The sequence below is a fragment of the Drosophila innubila genome, assembly GCF_004354385.1.
Source record: "Drosophila innubila isolate TH190305 chromosome 3L unlocalized genomic scaffold, UK_Dinn_1.0 0_D_3L, whole genome shotgun sequence".
Classification (NCBI taxonomy): Eukaryota; Metazoa; Arthropoda; class Insecta; order Diptera; family Drosophilidae; genus Drosophila; species Drosophila innubila.
Genome location: NW_022995376.1, coordinates 6,328,187 through 6,353,967, shown reverse-complemented (window position 1 = coordinate 6,353,967; position 25,781 = coordinate 6,328,187). Strand labels below are relative to the sequence as shown.

Genomic DNA, 25,781 nt, shown 5'->3' with positions numbered 1-25,781 from the left:
GAACTCTCATAACTTTGTCAAAACTCAACCGATTTTCATGCGGAATGTCATTATGATCATTATTTGGCCTCTAAATTGATTCTGCATCATAGTTTTGTTCATTTAAAAATTTGATATTTTTCGAACATAAGCCGTATATTATTCAAAATTTGCATACCAACCCTTAACATTTTATCAAAACTTTGAACTCTCATAACTTGGTCAAAACTCAACCGATTTTCATGCGGAATGTCATTATGATCATTATTTGGCCTCTAAATTGATTCTGCATCATAGTTTTGTTCATTTAAAAATTTGATATTTTCGAACATAAGCCGTATATTATTCAAAATTTGCATACCAACCCCTTAACATTTTATCAAAACTTTGAACTCTCATAACTTGGTCAAAACTCAACCGATTTTCATGCGGAATGTCATTATGATCATTATTTGGCCTCTTAATTGATTCTGCATCATAATTTTGTTCATTTAAAAAATTTGATATTTTTCGACTATAAGCCGTATATTATTCAAAATTTGCATACCAACCCCTTAACATTTTATCAAAAACTTTGAACTCTCATAACTTGGTCAAAACTCAACCGATTTTCATGCGGAATGTCATTATGATCATTATTTGGCCTCTTAATTGATTCTGCATCATAATTTTGTTCATTTAAAAAATTTGATATTTTTCGACTATAAGCCGTATATTATTCAAAATTTGCATACCAATCCCTTAACATTTTATCAAAAACTTTGAACTCTCATAACTTGGTCAAAACTCAACCGATTTTCATGCGGAATGTCATTATGATCATTATTTGGCCTCTAAAACTATGCTGTATCACAATATATTTAGAAAATGCATTATTTTGGTCTGTATCAAAATTGTGCTAATATCAAGAAGTCCTACGAAATTATTGGTTAAGTTACCATAAGTCAATTCTAAATAAGTTTAATAAAATTCAAATAGTAAGAGAACTATAAGCATAAATCTGACTACAAATCTTTAAAATTTCAATACTAAATTTTAGCATTATTGGCACAATGTTCTTCTCTCTCTTGAGCAACAACTGTTGAAGCTTTTGTTGTCTGTGCTTCCCAATTTTTTTTTTTGGCTTTTTACAAGACTTCTGTGCTGTGCAAACACATTTTTTATCAATTTGGCACAACGACAACAAAAAGAAAGAGAAAACTGTGAAGCAGTGCGTAAAACGCGCACTTTATGGCTTTATTTACATTCCTTGGGTTTCAGTGGCAAACACTTTACTCCTCGCTGCTTTTCCTCCCCCGCAGTTAGTGTCACACTGATTCGTAGGGACTCTCCCTCTGCCCAAATGGCCAACTTATTTATGTGCGTCTTTATGTGGCCACGGGACAAAATTGTAACACGCAAGGCGCAAGATATCTGAGTGTTCCTGAGTGACCTGGGGGTCAATTGTCGCATAAGCAGCGACACTTGCCAAGCTTAAATGCCCGACTGACATTTACTGTTATTCGCATATGCGACGCGCTTTTAACGTTTGCCCATTTGCTGACCATAATTAATTTAGGCTAAAATAAACAGAAAAATTGGGCGAAAATGTTATAACCTCTGCACTAAAAGTGCTCTTTAAATGCATTAAAATTATTTAAATGGCATTTTGTGTGAAGCACAGATTTTGTGTTGCGTGCTTTTATGCGCATAACATAACACACACACTCACACAACACCCGCACACACACACAACACCCGCACATTGATTCATTCTGTTTTAGCCAGGCCATAAAATTGCCATTGCGTGTTTGCGACTTGTTAAGTGCCAAAAAGCCGAACAGGCAACATTTTGCTGCACATGTCGTTCTATGTAGGTGTATGTGTGTGTGTGTCTGTGTGAGTTTGTGGTTGTGTTGTAAGCCTGTCTAAATTAGTTTGCACTGTGAAACATGTATGTGACCGCATGTCAAAGACACGGCTGTCCAAACGCATTATGACCAAATGCCAAATGCCGTCAACAGGTTCAAGCTTTAACAACACCTCCTCTCTCTTTTCATTCCCTTTCTCTCTATCTCTCTCAATTCCCTGCCTCTCTCTCAGTCCCCGTGGACTGTCCACACAAATTGAAATTGCCTTTGTGCATTCGGTAAACTTTGAAGTCGCTATCTAATCGAATCAGCATGAAAATGCCAAGTTACTAACTACAACCCCTCGCCCCCCCACCCCCCCTCTCATCCCGTGCAACTAAACTGCGGTTTGTAAATTTGCATAACAAATGGACTCCCGCGGGTTGCAGGCAGCGGGGTACGACTATACACATCAAATGGCCCAAATTAAATACAGCTTAAGATGCCAAGCAAATTCTGATCAAAGCGTTTAGCAAAAACAAAAAAAAATTTCAAATGCTTCAGCAATAAAATGTGCAAAGAGAGAGAAGGGGCAAGTCAAATCAAATTGGCATGCAACAAAAGAAAAAAACAGAAAAGAAATATGCAAAACTGTGTTTGGCCTAGAAAACAAAAACTGGCTAAAAGGCGAATAAACAGAAAATACGTTAACTGAAAAGGAAAATCAATCGAAGTTAAAGCAAAGCCAAGCAATTGGCAAATGCGATTTTAAGGGCAAGCAATTGGTCTAGACAAAGTACATTTTAGAGAATTTACATATATAATTCAACTTTCTGGTAAATAAAATTAATTTATTAAAATCTAAATAGAAAAATTCTCTCTTTTTAGAAATAGATTTAACATCTTATAGTTAAATAATACAATTCTATATTTACTTAAATTTAACTGAAACCGCATAAGAACAAGTTAAAGCAGTTATAAATAAAGGTTTTTAACACGAAAAGCAATTAAATATTTGCGGCTTGACATTTAATTCATAGTCAACTAACGTGGGTACTTTGTGAAAAAGTTTTTGTCTCTAGTTTAATTAGATGATTCTGTATTTAACCTTCATATTATATAAGACCAACTATGCAATTTAACTTAACTGCATCTTATTTTAAGCTACATGAAACCAAAAATAACTAGAATTTCTCAGAAATAAATTAAACATACGAATCGTTGTGTAATGCAAAATTTTACAGCTTTTTCAAATTTCGGTTTCACATTTAATTAATAGTCAACAAACGTGAGTGTTTTGTGGAAAAGTTTTTGTCTCTCGTTTAATTAAAAGATTCTGTTAAATATCTTAAAATTCTATTACATATAGTTCAAAATTCACTTTAATTAAACAGCAGCTGCATTTGAGCTACGTCATACCCAAAATAACTTGCATTTCTCTGAAATAAATTACACATACGCAACGTTCCACACTTGCTGACGAGTGGGTTCTTCATGTAATTTTTGTCTTGCTACAATTGTATACCATCCACTTCCATATTTACATTATTTAAATTGTAGTTTCCCTGAAGCTGCATCGTTCTAAAATTCCAGAAATAAGTTACACATACGCACCGTAAAGCAGTTGTAACTGTGTTAAATTTGGGTTTTAATTGTCTCTCATTTAATTAGAAAATTTTGCCTAACAACTTAAAACTGTCTAATGTCAAATCAAAATACACTTGAATTTAACTGCAGCTGCATTTGCATTTAGCTGAGATTCACAGTTACAATAATAAATTGCATTTCCTGGAAATGCATTACACATACGCAACGTTGCACAATTCACAAACTGTTGTAACGAATTTAACATTTAGGTTTTAAATACGAAATGCAATTATATAAATGCGGTTGGACATTTAATTAATGGTTAGCTGCCGTGTGTGTTTTGTGAGGTAATTTATGTGGCAGGTAAAAAGCATTCACACAAACACAAACACACACACACACACACACACACACACACACATATACATGTGCATATTGCGCTTGTCGTTGTGTTTACTCCCATTTTGTATAGTCAAAGACAGCGCTCAATGTTTATTGCATGTATTACAAGCCAAATGCACTGGAATTACACATAGCGAGAAGGGGAGTAGTGAAAGAGAGTGATAGAGAGGGCGGGGGTAGAGGGATAAATGGGTAGAGTCATCGACAGCTGCAGCTAAGGTGCAAAAATCAAGCAATACACACACAAACACACACCTACACACGGTCTGAGTTCCGTTTGCGTTTCCGTTTGCAGGTTGCAGGTTGCACGTTGCACTTTGAGGTCAGCAGCAGCAGCAGGTGCATTTGCCAATAATTGATTGCATTTTGGCATGAAGCTGTTGCCAGTTTGGCAATTTGTTATTGGCCAAACAAAAGGATGTTGATGGCTTGCTCTGGGTTTGCCTTTCAACTTGTGGTTTAACTTGGCTTGGCTTTCTTGCCGCTTTTAAGCACTTAATTTGGCCAAGTGCTTGTTGTCAGCAAATAACTGCAGCAACTGAAATGATTACTTGAACAGCTTAGGGGAGAATCCCCTCGCTCTCTCTCGCTTTGCAATGCTATTGCTGTTATTTAATTGTGATGTCATTACGACAAAAGCAAAAGCAGGCACAAAGCTTATCGATCAACAACGAGTTTGTTATCAAAAGCTGCAGGCTTTCAATTCATGTTTAGCCTTTGGCTAAGAGAGAGGGAAAGAGAGAGAGAGAGAGTGTGTGTAAGAGAGATGTCGAAATACTTGCGGTATTCGAAGGATGCGACTTTGCTGGCAGCGACCGAAATGTCCATGTCCTTAGTGACAATGGCAATGCACAACAAAAGCGCGCATCGCACATTTTCATCATTATTATCCTTGGACTTGAGCGACAATGAGAGAGAGGCAAACATTTAGTTTTTGTATTTCGAAAATGAAATGACAACAAATGCCGGAAAATCCTTCACACAGACAGCAGCGTATCCCAAGTCCAATTCCAATTCCAAGCCAGACAAATGAAAGTGACTTTTCCACAACATGTCAGTGGCACGAGACTTGGATGAGCAAATATATATAAACCAACACACACACAGACACACACACACGCAAACAGCTATACACTCTTGTAAACATGTTGAATAAATGACATAACATTTGCTCAGCGATAAGTCAACACTAAAAGATTCCTTGTAGCTTGTCTAATTGATTCGAATGGGCATCAAGTTTTATGACTTTTGATGCATTTTTAATGCCAGCAACAACAAAGCAGGCACTTAAGTAAACACACATACACACGCATGTGTAAGTTATGCCCACATGAGGCCAAAAACATCGTAAACTTTTGCTAGCACTTTTATCAAGGTCGATGGCTTGGCCTGATTGTGGCTAAGAGAGGCAGTGGCATATAGGCGTGGCAGAGAGGCGAACTGAGGGTTCTGCCTTGTAATTACCAAACATTTTTGCAGATTTTTCTGCTGCCTGCTGCGACGTCAACATGTCGTTGCAAATTCATCTATACTTGTATCTTTATGTGCTTCTGGGCCAAATCTTTGACATTGGCAATGGTAATTGCGTGGGGGCGTCAAATCAGGCGACGCCAACTAGCCGAAAAGCGAAACCAAAAGAAGCAGAACAAAAAGGAACTTGTCAACTTTACGATTTATGGCAATTACCTGACTTGAAGTTTTTCCATTTTTTTTCTTTTTTTTAGAGCTGCCATTTTCAGCGACTTTATAGTTATGACATAAAGATTGCACGACCCTGACCTTGGAATTTCGCTATTGACTGCATATCGTGGGATCTATAATGTTGATCAAAACAAAGTTGTTAAATTAAGAAACTGAAAAAATAAGCTGCCACACGATTTTCCCTACAGTAATAACTGCGCCTAAGCGTAGGTTTTGCTTTTTGATTAATTTCTGTACTTAATTTACTCTGTTCCCTTTTTTTCTTCTCTTCTTTACTTTATTTTAATTTATTTATGAATTTTTTTTAAATTTTATCTTTTTTGCTCATTATTGTTGCCATGAAACGAATTAGCAATTCATATTTTAAGCCAAAACAAATTGCAATTAAAAATATTTTCACTGTTTATCCACAAAGTTGGCACTGAACAAAAAAGTTACATAATTATATGATTTGGAAAGCTACCCGTTTGGGTTTCACCACCAAATTTATGCCAAGCCAGATAATCTTTGATTTGCACTTAATTTTTTTTTAAAGCTTTTACATTTGTATACCCTGCAGAGTTTAAAAAAAGGGGTAGGATTAAGCAAAGAACTGCGCGAGCATTTGGTAACTATTTAAGGTATTGATTTCAGGGTGTCTTTTAGTCGAGTGCATGTCCTCGAGTTTGGGTCTATGTTGAAGGTCAAGGTTATGGGTTTTCTTGTAACTGGCGCCATTTCCGGAAGTTGGCAAACAGCAAAGCGCTAAAGGTTTTTTTTACTGCGTTTTATCTTTGCACTTAATTATAAAAGTTTCAGCGACGCGAGCCGAGTGCAAAGATAAGGGATTAACAGGCGTTGCCACACAGCTGTGGTATGTCCCTACCAAAAAAAAAGCAAAAGAAAAAGCAGCAAATGTGTTTGACAACAGCCACCTGAGCGCACAAAAGTAGGCAACATTTTGTTGCACTTGGCACTCTCTTTATATGTGCGTGCGTGTGTGTGTGTGTGCAAACAACAATAAACGTTTTTTTTTCTCAATGTTGTCCTAGTTGCTGCTGCTTGAAGCGTGTAAACATTTGTCAACTAGCAAAGCAACAACAAAAGCAAAGCTTTCAATTACAGTACCTCCATCTCACTCTTTTACTCTCTCTCTCACTCTGCTTTTTCTATGTATGTGGTAGCAAATAAAAATGTGGGAATGTTAGTTGTTGCACTTGCATTCAGCTGAGCTTTCACTGCTAAATCGTGTACTTATATCACACACACACACATTCGCTCTAAATCTCAACATTCAATTACAGGAAACGGTTTAATCAACGAGGCCGAGTTCCTGCAATGGGTTGGCAGAATCCAGGCGCTGCGAGACGACCAGCAACAGCACGATGACAGCGCCAGCACCGCCAGCAAACCCGTGGATGAGGCCGATGATGTCACCGAAGACTTAATAGCCGCATTTAGGTAAGCAATCAAAAAGAAAAAACAATACCTGTTAGCAATACCTCAAAATAGGAGAAATTTTCCTACTAGCTAATATTTATTTATGATCAAGATTAAATCTGCTGTTACAAAATTTAGTGGTCGCCAGCATTTACTTATTCACCATAAATTCAGATATAAATATTTATAGGAAAATATAAATCACAAGTAATATTTATGGGGCTAAAAATAAAATTATGCATAATATTAAAGTATAAAATAAAATCGTAATTAATATTTTAATGGTAGAAGAGATCACAGCATAAGCTCAAGTGTTACGATAATATCGAAATAAATTTTTAGTGGTACTGGAACTTACATTAATAATAATTAAATAAAAAAATAGCTAACTTAAATTTTATTTAATTTGAATAGTACTTAAGTAAATTCAAATTAAATCAAATTTTTAATGCATTTAAGATTTGTTGAAACTACTAGCTAACCAAATAATTGTATTTATTTTTATCAAGCAGTGTTGATTACAATCATTATTATTATTAATCATTATTCCCTAACAAATCTTTCACACTTACAGAGTATTCGATCGTGATGGCAATGGATTTATTACACGAGATGAGCTCCAAACCGCAATGGAAATGATTGGGGAGCCATTGAATGAACAGCAACTGGAGCAGCTGCTGACAATTGCCGACTTGGATCAGGATGGACGCATTAATTACGAGGGTAAGTTACCATATGTCGACCACAAAAGGACTCCACTGTCGCAAGGCTAACGTATTTTTTTTTTTTTGTTGCCAAGGACCCATAAAAGTGAAACCACATAGCTGCGTTTACTTTTTAGCGTTACTGTCTGCGCGTTAATCAAGCTGCAGCATAAAACACGCATAAACAAACACACACACGCACACATACATTGGTGTATAACCTTATGCCAATATTTGCAAAAGCCTCTGTAGAGCGCCTCACTCATAAATCAGCTAGACAAATACAAATACAAAAATCGAGAGCCGAAGTTGAATAACCTGAGTGCAAAGAGATACCAGTCCGTAGTCATCACTACCTCCTCCTGCCCCTCCCCCGGCTCACAAGCAACGCACTTTTTATATAGCCGCATTATTTGTTTGTTTACCCGCAACGTTTTTTTTAGTGTTTGCAATGCGCAGCTGGCGGAGGGTGCAACATGCTATAAACAAAAGATGGGCTTGCTTTTTGGTTGGGACACCACAAATCGGTTTAAACTTGTGCGCTTACATTGCGATTACAGCTGCAAATATTTGATTTAAAACGGCGCCGGAGAGTATGCAGTATAATATTTATTATTTGCTTTGCTTAAAAGCGGCGCTTAAAAGTAGGCAACATATTATTTTTCCTCTAGAATTACTTTATTTAAAACTGCGCTTGTCAGAATAGTAAGAATAATGTAACATGCTGACTTTGAAGACTTTCTTTCAATGTAGATTCTCTATTTTCTTCTATCTGTTACCACTGCTGCCAGCAACAAAATAAAAACAGTTGGCTAAGGATGTGCTTTGTGTGTGTCCCTTGCGAGACATTAAATTGATTTACTAAACACAAACTAATACACTCTCACACACACAAACGCATACAAAGTGTCCCTTTCAAGCTCGAGTATCTGTTGGCCATGTATATACTTGCTTTTGTGTGTGTGGATGTGTGTGCTTGTGTGTGTACTTTGGCTTGGGTTTATCATTAGGTTCATATGCCGGCGCTTTGCTAGTTGATACTTTGACCTTGTAACACATGCCCCTTCGCTGCCAATCCGCAGTTCTTCCATTTGCCCCTTTCCCCCTTGTTATTTGTTTGTTTGCTGGCATCTGCAATATATTTATTTTACTTTATTTACGTTACACCGGCATGTACGGCCAGCAGCAACACAACTTTTTCCTTTTTTATACCCTGTAAAGGCTCTGGGCAATCTGATAAAATTTGGTGATACCAATTTTTTTTAACTGAATACATTGTAAAAAATATTTTGTCTTACTCTTAGTATTTTATGTACAGGGTATTTCTAGGCGTATACTTGATAATTTGTTTCGTTTCGCTGACATTGCATGTGGTTTGAGGGCGTTATGTAGGCGTGACATCGATGATTCGCTGCGCAACACGTTTAACGTGCGTTCCCTCGAGGGTCTCCTTAGGGCGATATGCCTTTCATCATTATGTTGACCATAAAAGTCCACTTTGGTGACAGCCGTGCAGAGGGGGGAAATGAACGGCAGGGACGTGTGCCAATTACTTGCCAGTAGATTTCGTTTGGTTTTCTTGCAACTTTTTAGTTCCAAAGATTTTCAACAATTTACTAATAAATTTATTTAACTCTGATTCTTTTTCTTTATTCACAGAGTTTACGAGACTTTTGCTCTAAGTCCAGAAATGAGCGCAATTACAAAAGGATGGCAAAAGGATTAACAAATGCAACTTAATTATTAAGCGATTACTAACATACTCAGACAACAGAATTAAATAAATGTTTTATACAAAAAAAAGTTGAAAAGAAAAACATAAATATATATTGATAATTATGTTAAGAGCTTGGAAGGAATTAGAAGGAACACAAGCACACACACATATATAAATCTCAATTTGAGTTGAAATTCATCACACACACACACTCACAAAATTAGTTTCTAAATCATTTGTAAAAATACAAAATTCTGGAAATTCATATTTTTTGTACGACTTAAGTTAATATTTGAAACAATCTATAATTAATGCATAAATTATATAATTATATGAAATCGTAACACACACACATACACACATACAAACATATATATATGCATATTCGGATAAGTCTGAGCGCGTGAGTGATATTGTGTTTAGGGTGCTGCAACAACAAAAAAAAGAGCATGTAAAAAATGTAATTAATGCATATACGTATGTATAATGATCGAAAATTAGTTTATATGCTTGTGTTTTAAACAATAACAACAACAACAACCATAAAACAAGGCCACAAAATGTTTAAATTTTGCTAGCTTAAGCATACAAAATAAATGTTTACAATTTATATAAGAATTAAAAATTTGAATAAAATATAATTGTTTAATTTCAATTTGAAAACTATAAGAAAAAACATGAGCACACACATAAACACATCAAGATAAGCCCAGAATGCATAAAAGTTATATATTTAATGTCGAGATACATGATTGTTGAACTATATTAATACATAATAAATATTTAAACTATTTATTGGAAAATCAAACAATTATCAAAATGCAATTCAATTGTAATCAAAGCGAAAATCGCCCGAAAACTAATGAATACAAAAAGATTTGTGGAATTTTCGAAACATATATATAAATATGTATATTTTATAAATAAATTTTGATTCAAATCAACAAAATCAAAAACTATGAAAATCAAAATTTATTTCACAGTGTATTCTCTAGTCATGTGAACCTTCTTCCATATTTTTGCTTCCTTTGAATTCAAGTCATAAAGCAGAAAATACCAAATTCAAGTCCATTGCATCGCCGTCCCGGTACCGTTAGTTTATTACAAATATGTATAAACTAAATCGTATTGTGGTTTCAAATATATTTTGCTATTTGAAACAATTCAGTGTTAAATCAAAATATCTCTATATATTCGTATGAAAAAGTGCTCTTGATTAAACCATCAAAAAATAACATATATTTAGAGAGACAAAAATTTTAGAAGGCGCAATAATTCATCAGGTCAAAGGTACAAATAATAAATTGGAAATACAAGGAAAGCAAACCACAAAATTTTTTGATGGTATTTACAAAAGCATTAAATCTACAAGATAAGTGTATTAAAATACTAAAATACCAATATACCGAAATACCGTTTGTTAACCGTAAATACCCAAAATGTACTTAACTGAAGTAGATTTTTATTACGAAATCTAATTGTGCTTAAATTATGTATATTCAAATCTAATTACCTACTATATACTTAAACTATACCAATACTGTTTTTTGTTACAAAAAATAACATTAAAAAAAATATTGAAACTATTTAATATTACTAAATGGGTGACCTACACACACACAAATTTAAGACATTATCTATATGCTTACATACTTACTTACGTAACTGTAGTTAATTTTGTTTAAGCATTAATAATTTCATAATCTTTAATTTTAAAAAATTTTTCGAAATGGATATAATAAATAATAAATACACAGACGCTCAACGGAATTATTTGTTTTCATTTCATTTAGATTCAAAGGTTCTACAGCAGTAGGCAGTGTGATTTCATTTTGGCTTTAGTTCAATCGAACTTCCAACAATACAAAGAAACATTTAATAAGAAAAAAATATTGTCGTTCAACTTTGCCGAACGTTTCTAAATTTTACTCTGTGCATACCGTGTATATATTTTGTATAAATAGAAAAACTTACGAGTTTTGTTGCTGCTTAAGAATCATGAGCGAAATGGATGAAAAGGTAAACTTAAACCACCTTTAAAACACGTTTTCTATGCGTTAAAACACATTTGTTTTCGGTTTGATGAACGTATAACGGTCGAAAGCAAGTTGGCAGCCTTGAAGCCAAAAACGGGCTGGCAGTCTTGGTTTTGGCGTTTTATCGATTCTCAAATCACATCGGATAGCAAATTTGCTAGTTCGTTTGAGCGAATCCATAAATCGAACTAGTTCCGATGTGCACGATATTAGGCTGCCTCGCGGATCACACATAAAATCAATTTTTTTACAACGAAAAACGAAAGAAAATTCAATTAAACGACAGTGCAAACTGAATTAATTGTTCATTGTATTCGTTAAAGTTTCCGTCTTGTACGTGCGACACATTGAAAGGGTTCGATTACCCAGAGATTATTTGTAGAGTGTTTAAAATAAAGCCGCAAAAGTGGATACCGATACCGTAAAAATTGAGGATTTGATGGACTCTGATCCTGACATTGAGTTCATTGAAAAGGATAGCGGGATGTCTTCATTGGGTGGCAGCAAAGACGAGACGCCAGAGCGCCGCACAGTGGCAATTGTAAGTTAAGCAACAGCAATAGAAACGTGTGTGCGAGACATTTATTCTTATCGTGCTCACGTAATTGAAGGAGAATCAAGAAGAGACAACAACAACAACAACCAACTGCATATCGATTGATTATTATAATGTGTCTAATTTTCTTATTTCATTGCAGCCTACAAATGAGCCACAGTCGGAGGCAGAGAATTATGATGATGTAAGTGCAAATGTTTACAAACATCAAAACAACATATTGTACTCCCATTCTAACCTCAAACTTGTATGTATGTCTGTATTTAGGAACCCGATGAAACGTTTGGCGAACGCATGCTGGGATTGACGGAAATGTTTCCGGAATCGGTGCGCAATGTGGCCAGTGCTGTATCCAATGCCACGGTGAAGAGCTGCCGCAGCCTTTATCAGTTCTCATGCAATGCATCATGGATATTCTTCACCAGTTCCGTCATTTTATTTGCTCCCGTCATCTTTGAGACGGAACGTGCCCAGATGGAGGAGCTGCACAAGTCGCAGCAGAAGCAAGTGTTGTTGGGTCCTGGCAGCGCCATGGCCGCAACTGGACCATCGCCCAGTTTACCATTGATTCGTTAATTAACCATTTTTGATTATATCCATACTACTACTATATACGTTAGTTCTATTAACCAGCGGGACTCCAGATTAGATGGAATGGAATGCCACATGCTAGATTTTAAGTCAATCAGTTAGTCCAAGTCCCTGCCAGTGAATATAATAAACACGCAGCAAATAGAAATTCCAATAATCAACAGTAACAGCAACAACAACAACTACAATACAAACATACATACAAACAGCATTTAAGCTGCCATTCATTGAAAAACTATTGCAATCAACTCGGAGATCATTTGAATTAGTTGGCAGAACTTCAGCTAGGGTTTAGTACGAGTATATTTGTAGTTGGCCAACACACACACACACACACCAAAACATCAAGTACTGTTTAAACAAATTAATAAAAATACGTTTATTAAGAGTTAAATCCAGGCATCGTAAATAAGACTTGACTTAAACATAATCAAAATTGAAAAAAGTATCTGGATGAATGGAAAGAATCTTGGATTTATTCAGATAATTCTGAGAAGATACATTCTTATTTTAGTTCTTTCTCTCATAATCTGGAATCGTAAATAACAGAGTTGATAAAAAAATTAAGCCTGAAATAATGATGTGCAAAATCGGAAATATCTTATTCGGTTATTTAATGGAGTATTCTGGAAACTACAACTTTTATGATCTACGAAATAGTTTTTTCGAAATTCATAGCCATGGTTCTATTTGGATGGTAAGGGGTCTCCCCTTTGAAATTTCGAAGTTTTCACTTTTATATAGTGATTGGTATAAGACAACTTTCTAAATTTGTTTCAGAGACCTTTCATTTTTCCCGTAAAAAAAAACATGTCGAATTGAACAAAAATTTGGACTTGTAAAGTTGCTAGAATCAAAGTTTGGCCAACTAAAACTTGCATAGCTTTGTCAAAACTGGACCGATTTTCAAGCGGAATGTCAATTTGATCATGGTTTGACCTCTTAATTCATTCTGCATTTTTTTGTTCATTTCGAAAACTTAATATTTTTCGACATAGCCAAGATTCAATTGAAATTAAAAATTCGATTGATAAAAAAATGAAAGGATTTGAAATTTATTAATTATTATCGAGAACTTTTTTGTTTAGTAATATGTTTTAAATCACATCTATGGCCCGCCCAGATACTCTCGCGGTATGGGATGATCCATGAAATAGCGTCGAAATTCCCCGGCGTATTTGTTGCGCAGTCCACGCTCGTTGAACTCATTGAAACGCTGTGCGAGGAACACATAGACATCCAGGACTTTGGCATGAGCCGACAGCTGTTTAAATGACTGAGCCGAACGCTCCAGTATATCCAGAGATTTTAAAAGTTGTGCCTTGCGTGCTTCCATGTCCGTAATGGCAAGTAGACAGCGAACAAATACGAAGTCCGTCTTGGCCCGCTCATAGAGACCGCCGTTGATGTGAATGTCATCCATGCTGCGCTTGATGGCCTGGTATGCCTTCTGTGGCATGCCCAGTAGCAGCAGCACCTGTGCCAGCAGCATGTCCACCAGCGCCAGTTCGTAGTCCATCTGCGAGTCGGACATGTCCTCGGCTACGCGGAGCAGCAATGTGACCGCCTCGCTGGAAAAGCGACCCTCAGCTAAGCTGCAATAGGCCAACAAGACTTGGACTCGCATCCGCAAGAGAAACGGCAGCTCCGACTTTGCCGCCAGCTTGTCCAGGAGTCGGCGTGCATTGAAGAACTCCCGCTTGGCCACATAAATGGCAGCACGTTGTTGCATAGAACCTGCTGGATCCAGCAGATGCAGCTGATCACATGCCTTGAGAGCGTCATGCCAACGACAGCGATAGATGCCCGACTGGATGATGACATGGCACTGGCTAATCATCCAGCACTCGGCGCTGGGCATGCGTGGCAGCTGTTCACGTGCCCGGTGGAGCAGCACACGTGCCAGGCGCATCTCTCCCTGCAGCTGCAGCCACAAGGCAAAGCTGGCCAAGGCGCTGCCCATGCCAGCGGAGCCATTGCTATTGAAGCGATCCCGTACAGACAGCAGCAGCTGGGCATAAAGAGCTGATAGTTCGTGTCTGCCATAGGCACACCAGACGGCACTACGTAGTGCCAATGCCTCGGAGGCATGATTAGCCAGATTGTTGCGATTCGTCAGGTGATCGCTGTGCTGCAACAGGTCAAACAGACGCAACGGTTGATAGCCCGCCACTGTGCCTAGTTTGACGGCAAAGTGCAGGGCCAGCGTGCAGTTCTGCAGGAGATTACCATCCGCATCGCTGATATCAGCAACACTGCGTTGCACATAGGAGAGAGGCAGTTCATCCCGCAGCAGACAGTACCAGGTATTGGCCAGATTCAAGCTGCGTTTATCTCCATGCTCCTGGGCGAGCATAATACTTTCTCTAAGAGCAGCCAGTGCCTCGTCGCGATGCCCAAAGGTGGCATGCAGCACGGCCAGATTGATGCAGAAGTATTGATAGCCCTTCTCCTGGCTCATCAAACGCACTGGCGAACGATCCAGAGCACGATGCAGCGCCGACAAGGCATTATTATAATCCCGCACTCTCAATTGATTCATGTAGCCCAGAAAATATGATGTGGTGTTTAGTGGTAAATCCTGTATGATCTCCTGCACTTTACGCTCCAGCTCCTTGGGCGGCAGCGCGTTGCTCTCATCGTGATCCAACAGATCGGATTGCTGGTTAATAAAGAATTTGGCTTGTTTGGGTGCCCATTTGCACAGAGGATTCCGTTCATTACTGATAGAAGCTAACTCCTCCTTCTTTGCTTTTAGTGAGCCATCAGATGTGGCCACTGCCGGCGGTGGGGAATGAGCTCTGTGCAGGATTCCGCCAGCTATGGGTTTGCGTGTGCCCATGGAGAGAGCTTGTATGCCTCGCTCATAGTAGGCACAAATGTTTCTGTACATGCACATCATCTCCGCAAAGGTGAAACGCTGCAGGACCACAGCAATGCGTCGCACATAGACGCCAACCATGCTGAACTGACTAACGCCAAGATCGGCATGATGCAGTGTATCTATGTTCTGCATATCCGCAAAATCAAACAGCGCCTCGATGCTAGCGGTGCCACAGAACTCGGACATTGCCTTCTCAAAGGATTCGAGCATCAGAGTCTCCAGTTTGTAAGGACGCGAGGTGAGCAAATTGTGGAGTTCGTTGTAGGACATGTCCGCCTCCTGCACCAGCTTGAACATTAGCATACAAAACATGCGACGCGCTTGTGGACGCATCGCAATGCCCGTGTCCAGAGAATTGCTTTTGTCCTGTGAATGAATCAGTTCCTTAAATGGATTCACAACTTCACTTGAATAAACTTACTTTCACATACTGCTTGAGCAATATCAATACGGCTATTTTGTGCGGGGTAGGTGTCTCAATACGTGGCGGCACCACCTTCGAGCTGGGATCCAACGTGTCCAGCTCCTCGAAGAGATTCATTTTTGTTTTTCGATTTGTTTGCCCGGCATAAAAAAGCAACAACACTCACAAGCAGTGCTGCCAACAGAGGACAAAATAGCTGCTTCTGGCTGGAAAGCATCTAAATTTGTTTTGGCGAACTTTGAAAATAGCCAGAACTAGCTATAAAATAGCAAGGTTTGCAACAGTGCTCACAAGCTTTGCTGCAGCCGACTTCACTTTGTTTTCTAACCTTCTATTGTATTTTGCAGCACTGATTGGCGGTCAATTTGAAAATTAGATATTTATCAAGTGCAAATGACCAGTGTAATCGATGAGGTCAAAGTCCCTAAAAAATCAACATGCTCATTACCCAATAAATATTAGTTTTTTTTTTTTGTTTTGCAAGCGCAAAGTTCAAAAGTCTTCTACCCATTTATTATATTTAGCAAAGTTAATTAACTCTAATTAATGAATTGGAATATGGTACTGTAACTGTAATTTTTCTGGTTTCCACTTAAAGGGCAAATGGGAAAATGGCGCGACGACCCCTTGGATAGTCCTTGAATTCCTTCCTGTAATTGCGGTGCTTGGCAAGAGCCCACACAGTCATCTGGAATGCACCGGCTAAGGCAAACAGATATGCTGGCAAGCAGGAGGTCAACGCCGAGAAGGACACCCAGGCGCCAATCTCATACGTGTAGTTGGGGCAAGAGACCAAGCTGCAAGAGTAAATAAAGCATTATAAATATGTGAATATATGAATTGTTAAGAATAATAAAAAACTTACTTGAACAGCTTGGTCAATGGATTGCTATCGGCCACAGGAATCCTGCGCACCTTGGTGCCAGGAGGACGCAGATTGCGCAGAGCAATGTGTATCGAAAAGTTGCCCAATTCGCAGAGCTGTAAAGTAAATAATATTAGTAAAGTGTAGACTACAATATTTCAAAGACAACTTACTGCAAAGGCGGCCAGAGCAGCCCAAACGGTGCACATGCAGGGTGAGGTGTACAAAGGATGATTGACGTGGTAGGACACGTAGGCAGTGAAGCCCCAATAGTAGCTGCAATTCTTGAAGAGATTGCGCAATGGCATCGTATTGTGCGAGAAACGATGCACAAAGATTGTCTCCAGCAAGCGCTTCACATAATGCACCGTATAGCAACCAGCGGCGATACTACGAAAGTAAATAAAATAGAAAACTTGTTAGTAGTCATATACATATACATATATGCATATATACAGTCCAGGTAAAAGCGAGCTCTGACCGCTGGGCAGCTTTGCATAAGCGCAAATTAGTTAACCACTAGGTCAAGCGGGTCGCTGTTGTTGTTGTTATTGTCGTTTGCTTAATATAATCGAACGATGTCTGGCGAAAGTCACACACATAGATACACACACACACAGACACACCTGCATGCATATACTTACTGTGTGGTTAGTGAGATCGCGTTACCAGCTGCTTTTCCATAGACAAGCTCCGGCCGAAAATAAAACATCAAGTAGACAATCAAAGGACCTGCATATTCCGCCAGGAATACGGTCTTCCAGCCAATCTGTGGTCCCAAATCCTTAATGTACACCTTATCGCCATTGCCCAAATTCAACGATTTCACAGAGTCCGTATCCTTCAAGCTCTTGCCACGCGGCTCCAGGCGACTAGAAAAATATTTGTCATGGATTACGGACTCCATATCTATCTATTATATATGTGTGTTTGTGCACTTACAGCGATATGCGATCGGCATGCGGCGTTTGCTTCAATGCCTTGTGAATCAACACGCGCAGATCGCTTATGGATGTAGCGGGTGAGGATACCTGTACCTTGCCAAAGGGCTTGGTAGTTTTAGCGTCAAGTACTTCAAGCTCCATAATTTTTTTTACGAAAGATTCCGTTTTCACTCAGCACTTTCCGCCGCCTTAGTCGCTAATAGAGACCGAGGGTTGCCAGTCCGGAAAAAATTTCCGATCTGGTTTGATTTCTTGTACTTAAGAAAATAAGTACATTTCCGAAAATGGGTATTCTTAATTTTTGTACCCATTTTCAGATTTTGTATTTTTTTTTATAGAATTTTTTAAATTTTTGCATAACATTTTTTAGAATTTTATTGATTTTTTGATATAATTTTTTTTCTTTGATGGCTGGCGAACTTCAAACCTTTATTAAAATGTTAACCTTAATTTTGCTTCATTTCTTAATTTTAAGTTTAATAAAATTTATTAATTTTTTATTGAGATTTTTGCGTTTTTAAATTTGCGACAAATTTGTTGACCATCGAAAACAAAGACTAGCTCGTTCGCTCTATCGATGAATGAACGAACTCAAATTGGCACTGTTACTGGCTGAGTGTTGCCACCCTCGCTATATATTTATTTATTGGTGCGCGAAGTTTAAATTAATTTGCCAAATAATAAAGTTTATTTTTTTTTGTATTTTTAAATTCAATAAGCCTTGCTTATTGTGTCTCGTTTGTAATTGTTCAAGTATTTTAAAATCTCACTAGGCCAGTCGATTCAGCACGTTAAACAAGTCTTGTCTTGAATTTGTTGAAATACATTTTTTAATTTTACTGTGTGGTGAGTGTGTGTAGATTTATAAAATAAAGTAAGCCTTGAAAAAGTAAATTGTCCAACAATATTTCAAACAGTTATTTTTGCGTTTGACTTCCAAAGAAAACACCTCAAACTATAAAAGATATTGTGTGATTTCAGAAAAGTGTATAATATTTTACATAAAACGCAATTAAAGCAAACGTTTTCGAATTGGTGGGTGAGTAAATATAATTATTTTAAATTAAAGTCCCTTTGGCGCTATACCCCAAATCTAAGGCTATAATTTGAGTTCACATGGCAACGCTAGATACTTAGTGCGAGCGAGATAAGTGTATGCCAGCTGGCAGCTGCAGTTGCATTAACAATAAAAGCGGAGTGCTCAATAAAACACTAAGGGCTTTTATTTTCAAGTTGCTGTGACTATATTAATAAAATAGATACAAATAGTATTAATTTGTAGTATGTAATAGTGATTTTAACCTAGAAACAAGTTGGTAATAGTTTTTCCAAGTAAATGAAATCAGTGTGTGAGCAAGACAGACATAGATATATTAAAACTTCCCATACAAATTTCCTCACATTTCCCCTGCATTTACGGGGGCTATAAAAGAGCGAGCACAAAGTAATCAGGCAATATAATCGTGAAGAGACGCAAGTGAGAAAGTTCAACAGCAGCAAACTACAAATAATAATCAAAAGCATTTATAAAAGTTCTTTGGGTGTGAAAGTTAAAGAAAAGTGAATAAAATAAATAATAACTAGAGATCAAAGAAGTGAGTTTAATAGTGAATATAAAGAAATATTGTTTTAAGTAATACAAATAATAGTTGGGTCAATACTTGCTAGGGTGCGTGTATACATACATATGTACATAAGCAGCGTAGCCATTTTTTCTTCGTTTTTCCTTTGTTTTTTTTTTTTTTAATGGTGCGCAGTATTGATTTTCTATTTTTCTGCCAATAAAAATACGTAAGTGAATGGTCTATATATATTTAGATATATATGCCCTTGCAAAAAAATTCACGTAGATATATACATCTATACAAAATGCGTATTTAGCACTTTGACAGTTTATTGTGAAATTAGTTTGTGACGTCATTGAAAATTCGAGAAGAGTATACATATAAAACACAGGCATACGTATGCAAGTACATAAGTATGACGTATTTACTGGAACCTTCTATATATAAGCAATGTCGCAGCAGACGCTCAAGATCTAACTTAATTTGTTATTTATACATACATATATATGTACGCATGTATGTACTTTTAATCTTATGAGTAATTCTCACACAATGACGGCGCAATGGCCGTCGACATGGGAAAACAAAGGCTATTGCCTCTCTTTGTTCATATTTATTTTTCTCTCAGGGAGGAAAAGTAGATACCATGACACAATAATACGTATGTAACTAGAAAGGATATGCGTGAGAACGAGACAATTCATTGCATAGCCTGCTAATCTGCTCACACACTGATCAATATGGATAAAGGTTATTGCCTCTCTTTGTTCGAATTTTGTTCTCTCTCTCGGGGGAGGAAACGTTCTCACACATACATACCGTACCGTATACTTACTGTAATCATAGAAACAAAGCAGTCGGGGAACGGGGGGAAAACGCCCTGTCACTTTGTGTTTCCGGAATCGTACTTATTTAAATTTTTGTCGGGGTTCAGCTGCTAAACAAAATTTTCCGTTTTTTGTTTTCAGAATAATTCAAAATGCAGATCTTTGTGAAGACATTGACTGGAAAGACTATCACCTTGGAAGTGGAGCCTTCTGATACCATTGAGAATGTGAAAGCCAAGATCCAAGACAAGGAGGGAATCCCTCCAGATCAGCAGCGTCTGATCTTCGCCGGCAAGCAGCTGGAGGATGGCCGTACCCTATCGGACTACAACATCCAGAAGGAGTCGACCCTTCACTTGGTCCTCCGTCTCCGTGGTGGTATGCAGATCTTCGTGAAGACCCTGACAGGAAAGACCATCACCTTGGAGGTGGAGCCTTCTGATACCATTGAAAACGTCAAGGCCAAGATTCAGGACAAGGAGGGAATCCCTCCAGATCAGCAGCGTCTGATCTTCGCCGGCAAGCAGCTGGAGGATGGCCGTACCCTTTCGGACTACAACATCCAGAAGGAGTCGACCCTTCACTTGGTCCTGCGTCTCCGTGGTGGTATGCAGATCTTCGTGAAGACCCTGACAGGAAAGACCATCACCCTGGAAGTGGAGCCTTCTGATACCATTGAGAACGTCAAGGCTAAGATCCAAGACAAGGAGGGAATCCCTCCAGATCAGCAGCGTCTGATCTTCGCCGGCAAGCAGCTGGAGGATGGCCGCACTCTCTCCGATTACAACATCCAGAAGGAGTCGACCCTTCACTTGGTCCTCCGTCTTCGTGGTGGTATGCAGATCTTTGTGAAGACCCTGACAGGAAAGACCATCACCCTGGAAGTGGAGCCCAGCGATACCATTGAGAACGTCAAGGCTAAGATCCAAGACAAGGAGGGAATCCCTCCAGATCAGCAGCGTCTGATCTTCGCCGGCAAGCAGCTGGAGGATGGCCGTACCCTTTCGGACTACAACATCCAGAAGGAGTCGACCCTTCACTTGGTCCTGCGTCTCCGTGGTGGTATGCAGATCTTTGTGAAGACCCTGACAGGAAAGACCATCACCTTGGAGGTGGAGCCTTCTGATACCATTGAAAACGTCAAGGCCAAGATTCAGGATAAGGAGGGAATCCCTCCAGATCAGCAGCGTCTGATCTTCGCCGGCAAGCAGCTGGAGGATGGCCGTACCCTTTCGGACTACAACATCCAGAAGGAGTCGACCCTTCACTTGGTCCTCCGTCTCCGTGGTGGTATGCAGATCTTCGTGAAGACCCTGACAGGAAAGACCATCACCTTGGAAGTGGAGCCTTCTGATACCATTGAGAACGTCAAGGCTAAGATTCAGGATAAGGAGGGAATCCCTCCAGATCAGCAGCGTCTGATCTTCGCCGGCAAGCAGCTGGAGGATGGCCGCACTCTCTCTGATTACAACATCCAGAAGGAGTCCACTCTTCACTTGGTCCTGCGTCTCCGTGGTGGTATGCAGATCTTCGTGAAGACCCTGACAGGAAAGACCATCACCTTGGAAGTGGAGCCTTCTGATACCATTGAGAACGTCAAGGCTAAGATCCAAGACAAGGAGGGAATCCCTCCAGATCAGCAGCGTCTTATCTTCGCCGGCAAGCAGCTGGAGGATGGCCGTACTCTCTCTGATTACAACATCCAGAAGGAGTCGACCCTTCACTTGGTCCTCCGTCTCCGTGGTGGTATGCAGATCTTCGTGAAGACCCTGACAGGAAAGACCATCACCTTGGAAGTGGAGCCTTCTGATACCATTGAGAACGTCAAGGCTAAGATCCAAGACAAGGAGGGAATCCCTCCAGATCAGCAGCGTCTGATCTTCGCCGGCAAGCAGCTGGAGGATGGCCGTACTCTCTGATTACAACATCCAGAAGGAGTCGACCCTTCACTTGGTCCTCCGTCTCCGTGGTGGTATGCAGATCTTTGTGAAGACCCTGACAGGAAAGACCATCACCCTGGAGGTGGAGCCTTCTGATACCATTGAAAACGTCAAGGCCAAGATTCAGGACAAGGAGGGAATCCCTCCAGATCAGCAGCGTCTGATCTTCGCCGGCAAACAGCTGGAGGATGGCCGCACTCTCTCTGATTACAACATCCAGAAGGAGTCCACTCTTCACTTGGTTCTGCGTCTCCGTGGTGGCTGCCAAGCTTAATTTAAGTTTCACCCAAAATAAATGCAAGATTTCAATGAATTTAATCAAGTATCACACACTTAAACAATTGGCTACAAGTATTGCACCATTCCCTATTTTTTCCAAATTACACTTGAAACCGCAAAAGAAATTCCAAATTACAAGTTCAAGCATTAAGCTGAATCTAAATAAATAAAATATATAACTGCTGTTTCTTCTGGCTTAAACATTTGGCTTGCTTTTACCACAAAAATAGATTGACAAAATAAATAAAATTGATTATATTAAAATATTAAATTGATTGAATGGCGTTGGGAGGATGTGGAATTGGTTGTTTCCTGTGGACTTAAATAGAGGTGTTGCAACAAATCGATAGAACTCTGCACGGAGTTGTCCATGAAGGGTAGATTTTTGCTTTTCGAAAAATTCTTTGTTTAAATTTACAAATTTAAACCGCCCGCCGTTTTTGAGCAAGATCAACCGAAAAAAGCTGAAATTGCAATGGAAAATAGCTAACAAAAACAACTGCGTTGCCAACTCAATGTAAAATATGTTTCGCTTTTGGGGTGAATGTTTGTTTTCTTTATGCGTGTCAGCGTTTCGCTGCGACTGACAAAAGTGCAATGCGACTAAGTTTTATGAAGTAAGTTTATTTTATATACTTTACATTCGACGAGGACAAGCTGCTGGGAAAGTAGCAAGTGCAATGGCAAAAGTATTGCAGCGTGTGGAAATTACGCTACGTAGTTTCTACATATTCAATTCCCGCTTTGGTGAAAAGGAGGGCGAGGTGAGTAAAATTGAGATGTATAGAGAACCGCCTACAAATTTTAGTGTCCAATCTGTAGGAGCACAAAAAAGTGCTGTTTTATCATCCGCAAGACATTGAACTAAATACAAAAATTAAAGATGTGGGTCTGAGTGAAGCAATTGTAAATTTTACCAGGTGAGTCAGAAACTGTAGCATCTGGAAAATAAGGTGATAAAAATTATGGTGGTGATTTTATAGAACGTTCACCAATGAGGATGATTGCAAGGCGTTGCATACACAGAAAACTACACAGTTGTTCCATCAACCGGAGTCGGGATTTTGGCTGGTCATGGTGCTCAATGTGCCCAAGGAGTTTAGGCTCAAGGATGGCATCGAGGTGGCCGACTATCGCGGTGGCGAAGTTTCCGATCGCATTTATCATGCTGTACTGCGTCAATGCTATCACATGTATCGCTTCCATAATGGTCCACTCCAGGCCAAAGTGACAGCCACTGCCATGTCCGAGGCTGGCGAGAATCAGCGCCAACAACTGTGTGCAGAGCTGCAACAGTTCTATGATCGTTATTTGAGCAACTGCAAGGAACTGATGCACTGCGACATTATGGACATGCTGCACTCCATCCAGTATCTGGCTCTGGACAAGTCGCTCTTCCTGCGTGCCCACAACTTTAGCATGCTGTCCAATACATTCCCCGCCATCAAGGAGTGCATTATGCTGTACAACGAACAGGTTGTCTGTGGAGGAAAACTAAATGCCAGCGATTTGTATAGTCTGCATGCTCACATCCTGGCGACTACGGCTGCTGCTGAAGGCAACGCTGACAAGTATCGACTTGGGGCATTTGTGGTGGATGACAGCGTGGAGGAGGGAGTGGAGGCAGTACCCAAAAAAGTCTACTTGGATGTGGACAAGAAAGTTCAGCCTCACTATTTGCTTGTCTACCGCGCGCTGAATGTAACGCTCTGTCTGTTCCTTGATGGTAACTGAAATGGATCCTGTTAACTTAATATATATAAATAGACTAATCTTTAATCTTCTACACAGCTAAAGAGCCGGCTCCTAAGCCAGAATTCTATGAGGAGCTGCATGTTTATATGGGACCACAGCTAACCTGCTTGGCACGCGACATTGCCGCTGAAGTCTCCAAGCTAAGCACGATTAGAGCTGCCCATGACAGCAACCCAAACGATAGTTCACCCAAATACCTGTTCATAAACGAGCAGAGTCTGAAGCACCATACGAATATCTACCGAAATGCCAAAACAACACAGAAGAGTATACCACGTAATGTGATGAGCATCATTGCGGATTTGGCTAATCCCATCGATGAGAGCAATACCACTGCCACCGAGGAGCTGCAGGTGAAGACCACCAATGACTTTTGGGTGGTGAAGCGACGTTGCAACTGGAGACAATATTATGTGATTCTTTGTAAGAGTAAAGCAACTTTGTTGGATGTGACGCAGGAAGCGAAGCGTATATTTGAACAAGAGCTCACAGATGATGTATTTTTTGACAAATAAACAGCAAGATCAGATAAATAAAGGGCGTTTTCCAATTGTAATGCCTGTTTCTCGTCTCCGCCGCGTGGCAGAAGCGACAACAGGCGCTGAACTGCGTCTCTTTCTTTCAAGCCATCACTGTGTTGCTACTCGTACTGGCCACATTGGTGTTGCTGCCCTCGGTGGCATCATTATACACGCTAGTCGAGGACGATGAACTCGTTGTGGCTCCGTTGTGAAGTTTGCTTAATTTCACAATATAAATGCGACGATTGGACATGCAAATTGTATAGCTGTGATGCTCATAATCAATTGTAATGCGCTCACAGCTGCTGTTGGGCATAAAGTTCTCATCGATGCTGCAATGGAAATTGAAATAGTTAATATTCTTTGGAGTGACACACAAATTGCAGTTTTACCTTTCGGTTAAATTTAGTAAACCCATAATAACATCGGCGCTCCGCTCATCATTCTTCAGTTCGCCGCCTGATTCCAGCACGGCGCCATCATCTTTGAGTATCAAGTAACCAATTTGGTTGGGCACAATTAACTTATCCTTGTCCATTTTTTGTATACTTCTCAAATCACACCACTCCCAAGATAACAACTGTTTTTATTTGTTTTTGTTCTTCAGCTGCAATTCTTGACATTCACAGGAAAGCGCGGACACAAGCTGTACACCGAGGGCTGCCATCCAATACAAATTTCCAATCTGGTTTGCTTAAAAAAAATAAGTACATTTCAGAAAAAGGTGTTCAGAATTTTTGTACCTTTTTAAAAAAAAAAAATTGTTTGAGTAGAATTTTTAAATTTTTTTATATATATATATTTATCCAAATATGTTAACAGGCACATAACAGCTTTTAGACTTATTTTCTGACCGTTATCAATTTCTAAAATATTTATTTACATTCCCATTTAATAAACAACACCACTCATAATAATCAAAAATATTATATTAATTGTACTCACTTAAAAATAAACACATTTTTGATACAATTAACGCCGCTTAACAGAAAACAATTAGTGGTGTCTGTTAATAACATTTCAGCGTTATGTTAGGGTTAACATAAGCAATGCAGAAGAAGAAGAGTCGTAAAGTGCTTGTCCCCCGTGCAGTTCGTGAAATTTTAGAGCGCTGCGTGAAAAAAACGAAAAAACTTAAAAAATCAATTGTTTAATATATAAAAAGCAACAAATTTATTGTAAAACATTTAAGCAAACACCAAAGTGTAAGTTGCATATAGATTTTTACCTAAATCAGTCGAATATATAGCTCTAAA

At 39.0% G+C, this 25,781-nt stretch overlaps 7 protein-coding genes across 11 annotated transcripts in view; 4 read left to right on the top strand and 3 right to left on the bottom strand.

The window, feature by feature from the left end:
* LOC117789003 (calcium-binding protein E63-1) overlaps positions 1 to 9,785 on the top strand; it is a 30,981-nt gene extending 21,196 nt beyond the window's left edge. For all 4 annotated transcript variants that reach the window (XM_034627976.1, XM_034627980.1, XM_034627977.1 and 1 more), the window contains 3 exons: positions 6,782 to 6,938; positions 7,492 to 7,640; positions 9,281 to 9,785. In XM_034627976.1, coding sequence (XP_034483867.1) covers positions 6,782 to 6,938; positions 7,492 to 7,640; positions 9,281 to 9,303 — 329 coding nt within the window. In that variant the 3' untranslated portion in view covers positions 9,304 to 9,785. The remainder of the gene's footprint in view (positions 1 to 6,781; positions 6,939 to 7,491; positions 7,641 to 9,280) is intronic.
* A 1,380-nt stretch (positions 9,786 to 11,165) lies between these two features.
* On the top strand, positions 11,166 to 12,926 carry LOC117787923 (mitochondrial import receptor subunit TOM22 homolog). Of its 2 annotated transcripts, none has more exons than XM_034626557.1 (3): positions 11,166 to 11,357; positions 12,073 to 12,114; positions 12,198 to 12,926. In XM_034626557.1, exons 1-3 carry the CDS (start codon positions 11,337 to 11,339, stop codon positions 12,504 to 12,506), a joined length of 372 nt encoding a protein of 123 aa, XP_034482448.1. In that variant the 5' UTR covers positions 11,166 to 11,336; the 3' UTR covers positions 12,507 to 12,926. The 2 variants fall into 2 exon arrangements, with proteins under 2 accessions (XP_034482448.1, XP_034482447.1); XM_034626556.1 differs by lacking the exon at positions 11,166 to 11,357 and adding an exon at positions 11,562 to 11,915.
* A 626-nt stretch (positions 12,927 to 13,552) lies between these two features.
* On the bottom strand, positions 13,553 to 15,993 carry LOC117788789 (anaphase-promoting complex subunit 5). The gene is made up of 2 exons (XM_034627657.1): positions 15,827 to 15,993; positions 13,553 to 15,771 (listed from the first exon to the last, which is right to left on the bottom strand). The coding sequence occupies exons 1-2, from the start codon at positions 15,944 to 15,946 to the stop codon at positions 13,630 to 13,632; spliced, it is 2,262 nt and encodes a 753-aa protein (XP_034483548.1). The 5' UTR covers positions 15,947 to 15,993; the 3' UTR covers positions 13,553 to 13,629.
* A 298-nt stretch (positions 15,994 to 16,291) lies between these two features.
* LOC117788338 (very-long-chain enoyl-CoA reductase) lies at positions 16,292 to 17,836 on the bottom strand. Its single transcript, XM_034627075.1, has 5 exons — positions 17,637 to 17,836; positions 17,339 to 17,566; positions 16,868 to 17,084; positions 16,695 to 16,810; positions 16,292 to 16,626 (listed from the first exon to the last, which is right to left on the bottom strand). The coding sequence occupies exons 1-5, from the start codon at positions 17,777 to 17,779 to the stop codon at positions 16,422 to 16,424; spliced, it is 909 nt and encodes a 302-aa protein (XP_034482966.1). The 5' UTR covers positions 17,780 to 17,836; the 3' UTR covers positions 16,292 to 16,421.
* A 1,240-nt stretch (positions 17,837 to 19,076) lies between these two features.
* Positions 19,077 to 22,513, top strand: LOC117788806 (polyubiquitin-C). The gene is given in 3 exon segments (XM_034627677.1): positions 19,077 to 19,233; positions 20,172 to 21,945; positions 21,947 to 22,513. Coding segments are annotated over 2 exon segments (2,061 nt in total). The 5' UTR covers positions 19,077 to 19,233; positions 20,172 to 20,182; the 3' UTR covers positions 22,245 to 22,513.
* A 302-nt stretch (positions 22,514 to 22,815) lies between these two features.
* Positions 22,816 to 24,537, top strand: LOC117788807 (vacuolar fusion protein CCZ1 homolog). Its single transcript, XM_034627678.1, has 4 exons — positions 22,816 to 23,013; positions 23,072 to 23,169; positions 23,233 to 23,975; positions 24,041 to 24,537. The coding sequence occupies exons 1-4, from the start codon at positions 22,930 to 22,932 to the stop codon at positions 24,517 to 24,519; spliced, it is 1,404 nt and encodes a 467-aa protein (XP_034483569.1). The 5' UTR covers positions 22,816 to 22,929; the 3' UTR covers positions 24,520 to 24,537.
* On the bottom strand, positions 24,455 to 25,143 carry LOC117788809 (ragulator complex protein LAMTOR4 homolog). Its single transcript, XM_034627680.1, has 2 exons — positions 24,918 to 25,143; positions 24,455 to 24,857 (listed from the first exon to the last, which is right to left on the bottom strand). Exons 1-2 carry the CDS (start codon positions 25,061 to 25,063, stop codon positions 24,626 to 24,628), a joined length of 378 nt encoding a protein of 125 aa, XP_034483571.1. The 5' UTR covers positions 25,064 to 25,143; the 3' UTR covers positions 24,455 to 24,625.
* Between the last annotated feature and the right edge of the window lie 638 nt (positions 25,144 to 25,781).

Bases quoted from the DNA above. Each gene is read 5' to 3' on its own strand.
- LOC117788338 (XM_034627075.1), bottom strand. From the start codon at position 17,779: ATGGAGCTTGAAGTACTTGACGCTAAAACTACCAAGCCCTTTGGCAAG. The intron at 17,567-17,636 runs GTAAGTGCACAA...ATATTTTTCTAG, and splicing joins CATGCCGATCGCATATCGCT to TCGCCTGGAGCCGCGTGGCA. The intron at 17,085-17,338 runs GTAAGTATATGC...TTACTTTCGTAG, and splicing joins GCGATCTCACTAACCACACA to TATCGCCGCTGGTTGCTATA.
- LOC117787923 (XM_034626556.1), top strand. From the start codon at position 11,814: ATGGACTCTGATCCTGACATTGAGTTCATTGAAAAGGATAGCGGGATG. The intron at 11,916-12,072 runs GTAAGTTAAGCA...ATTTCATTGCAG, and splicing joins AGCGCCGCACAGTGGCAATT to CCTACAAATGAGCCACAGTC. The intron at 12,115-12,197 runs GTAAGTGCAAAT...GTCTGTATTTAG, and splicing joins AGGCAGAGAATTATGATGAT to GAACCCGATGAAACGTTTGG.
- LOC117788807 (XM_034627678.1), top strand. From the start codon at position 22,930: ATGGCAAAAGTATTGCAGCGTGTGGAAATTACGCTACGTAGTTTCTAC. The intron at 23,170-23,232 runs GTGAGTCAGAAA...GTGATTTTATAG, and splicing joins GCAATTGTAAATTTTACCAG to AACGTTCACCAATGAGGATG. The intron at 23,976-24,040 runs GTAACTGAAATG...TCTTCTACACAG, and splicing joins GCTCTGTCTGTTCCTTGATG to CTAAAGAGCCGGCTCCTAAG.
- LOC117788789 (XM_034627657.1), bottom strand. From the start codon at position 15,946: ATGAATCTCTTCGAGGAGCTGGACACGTTGGATCCCAGCTCGAAGGTG. The intron at 15,772-15,826 runs GTAAGTTTATTC...ATTCATTCACAG, and splicing joins TGCTCAAGCAGTATGTGAAA to GACAAAAGCAATTCTCTGGA.
- LOC117788809 (XM_034627680.1), bottom strand. From the start codon at position 25,063: ATGGACAAGGATAAGTTAATTGTGCCCAACCAAATTGGTTACTTGATA. The intron at 24,858-24,917 runs GTAAAACTGCAA...TTTCCATTGCAG, and splicing joins TTACTAAATTTAACCGAAAG to CATCGATGAGAACTTTATGC.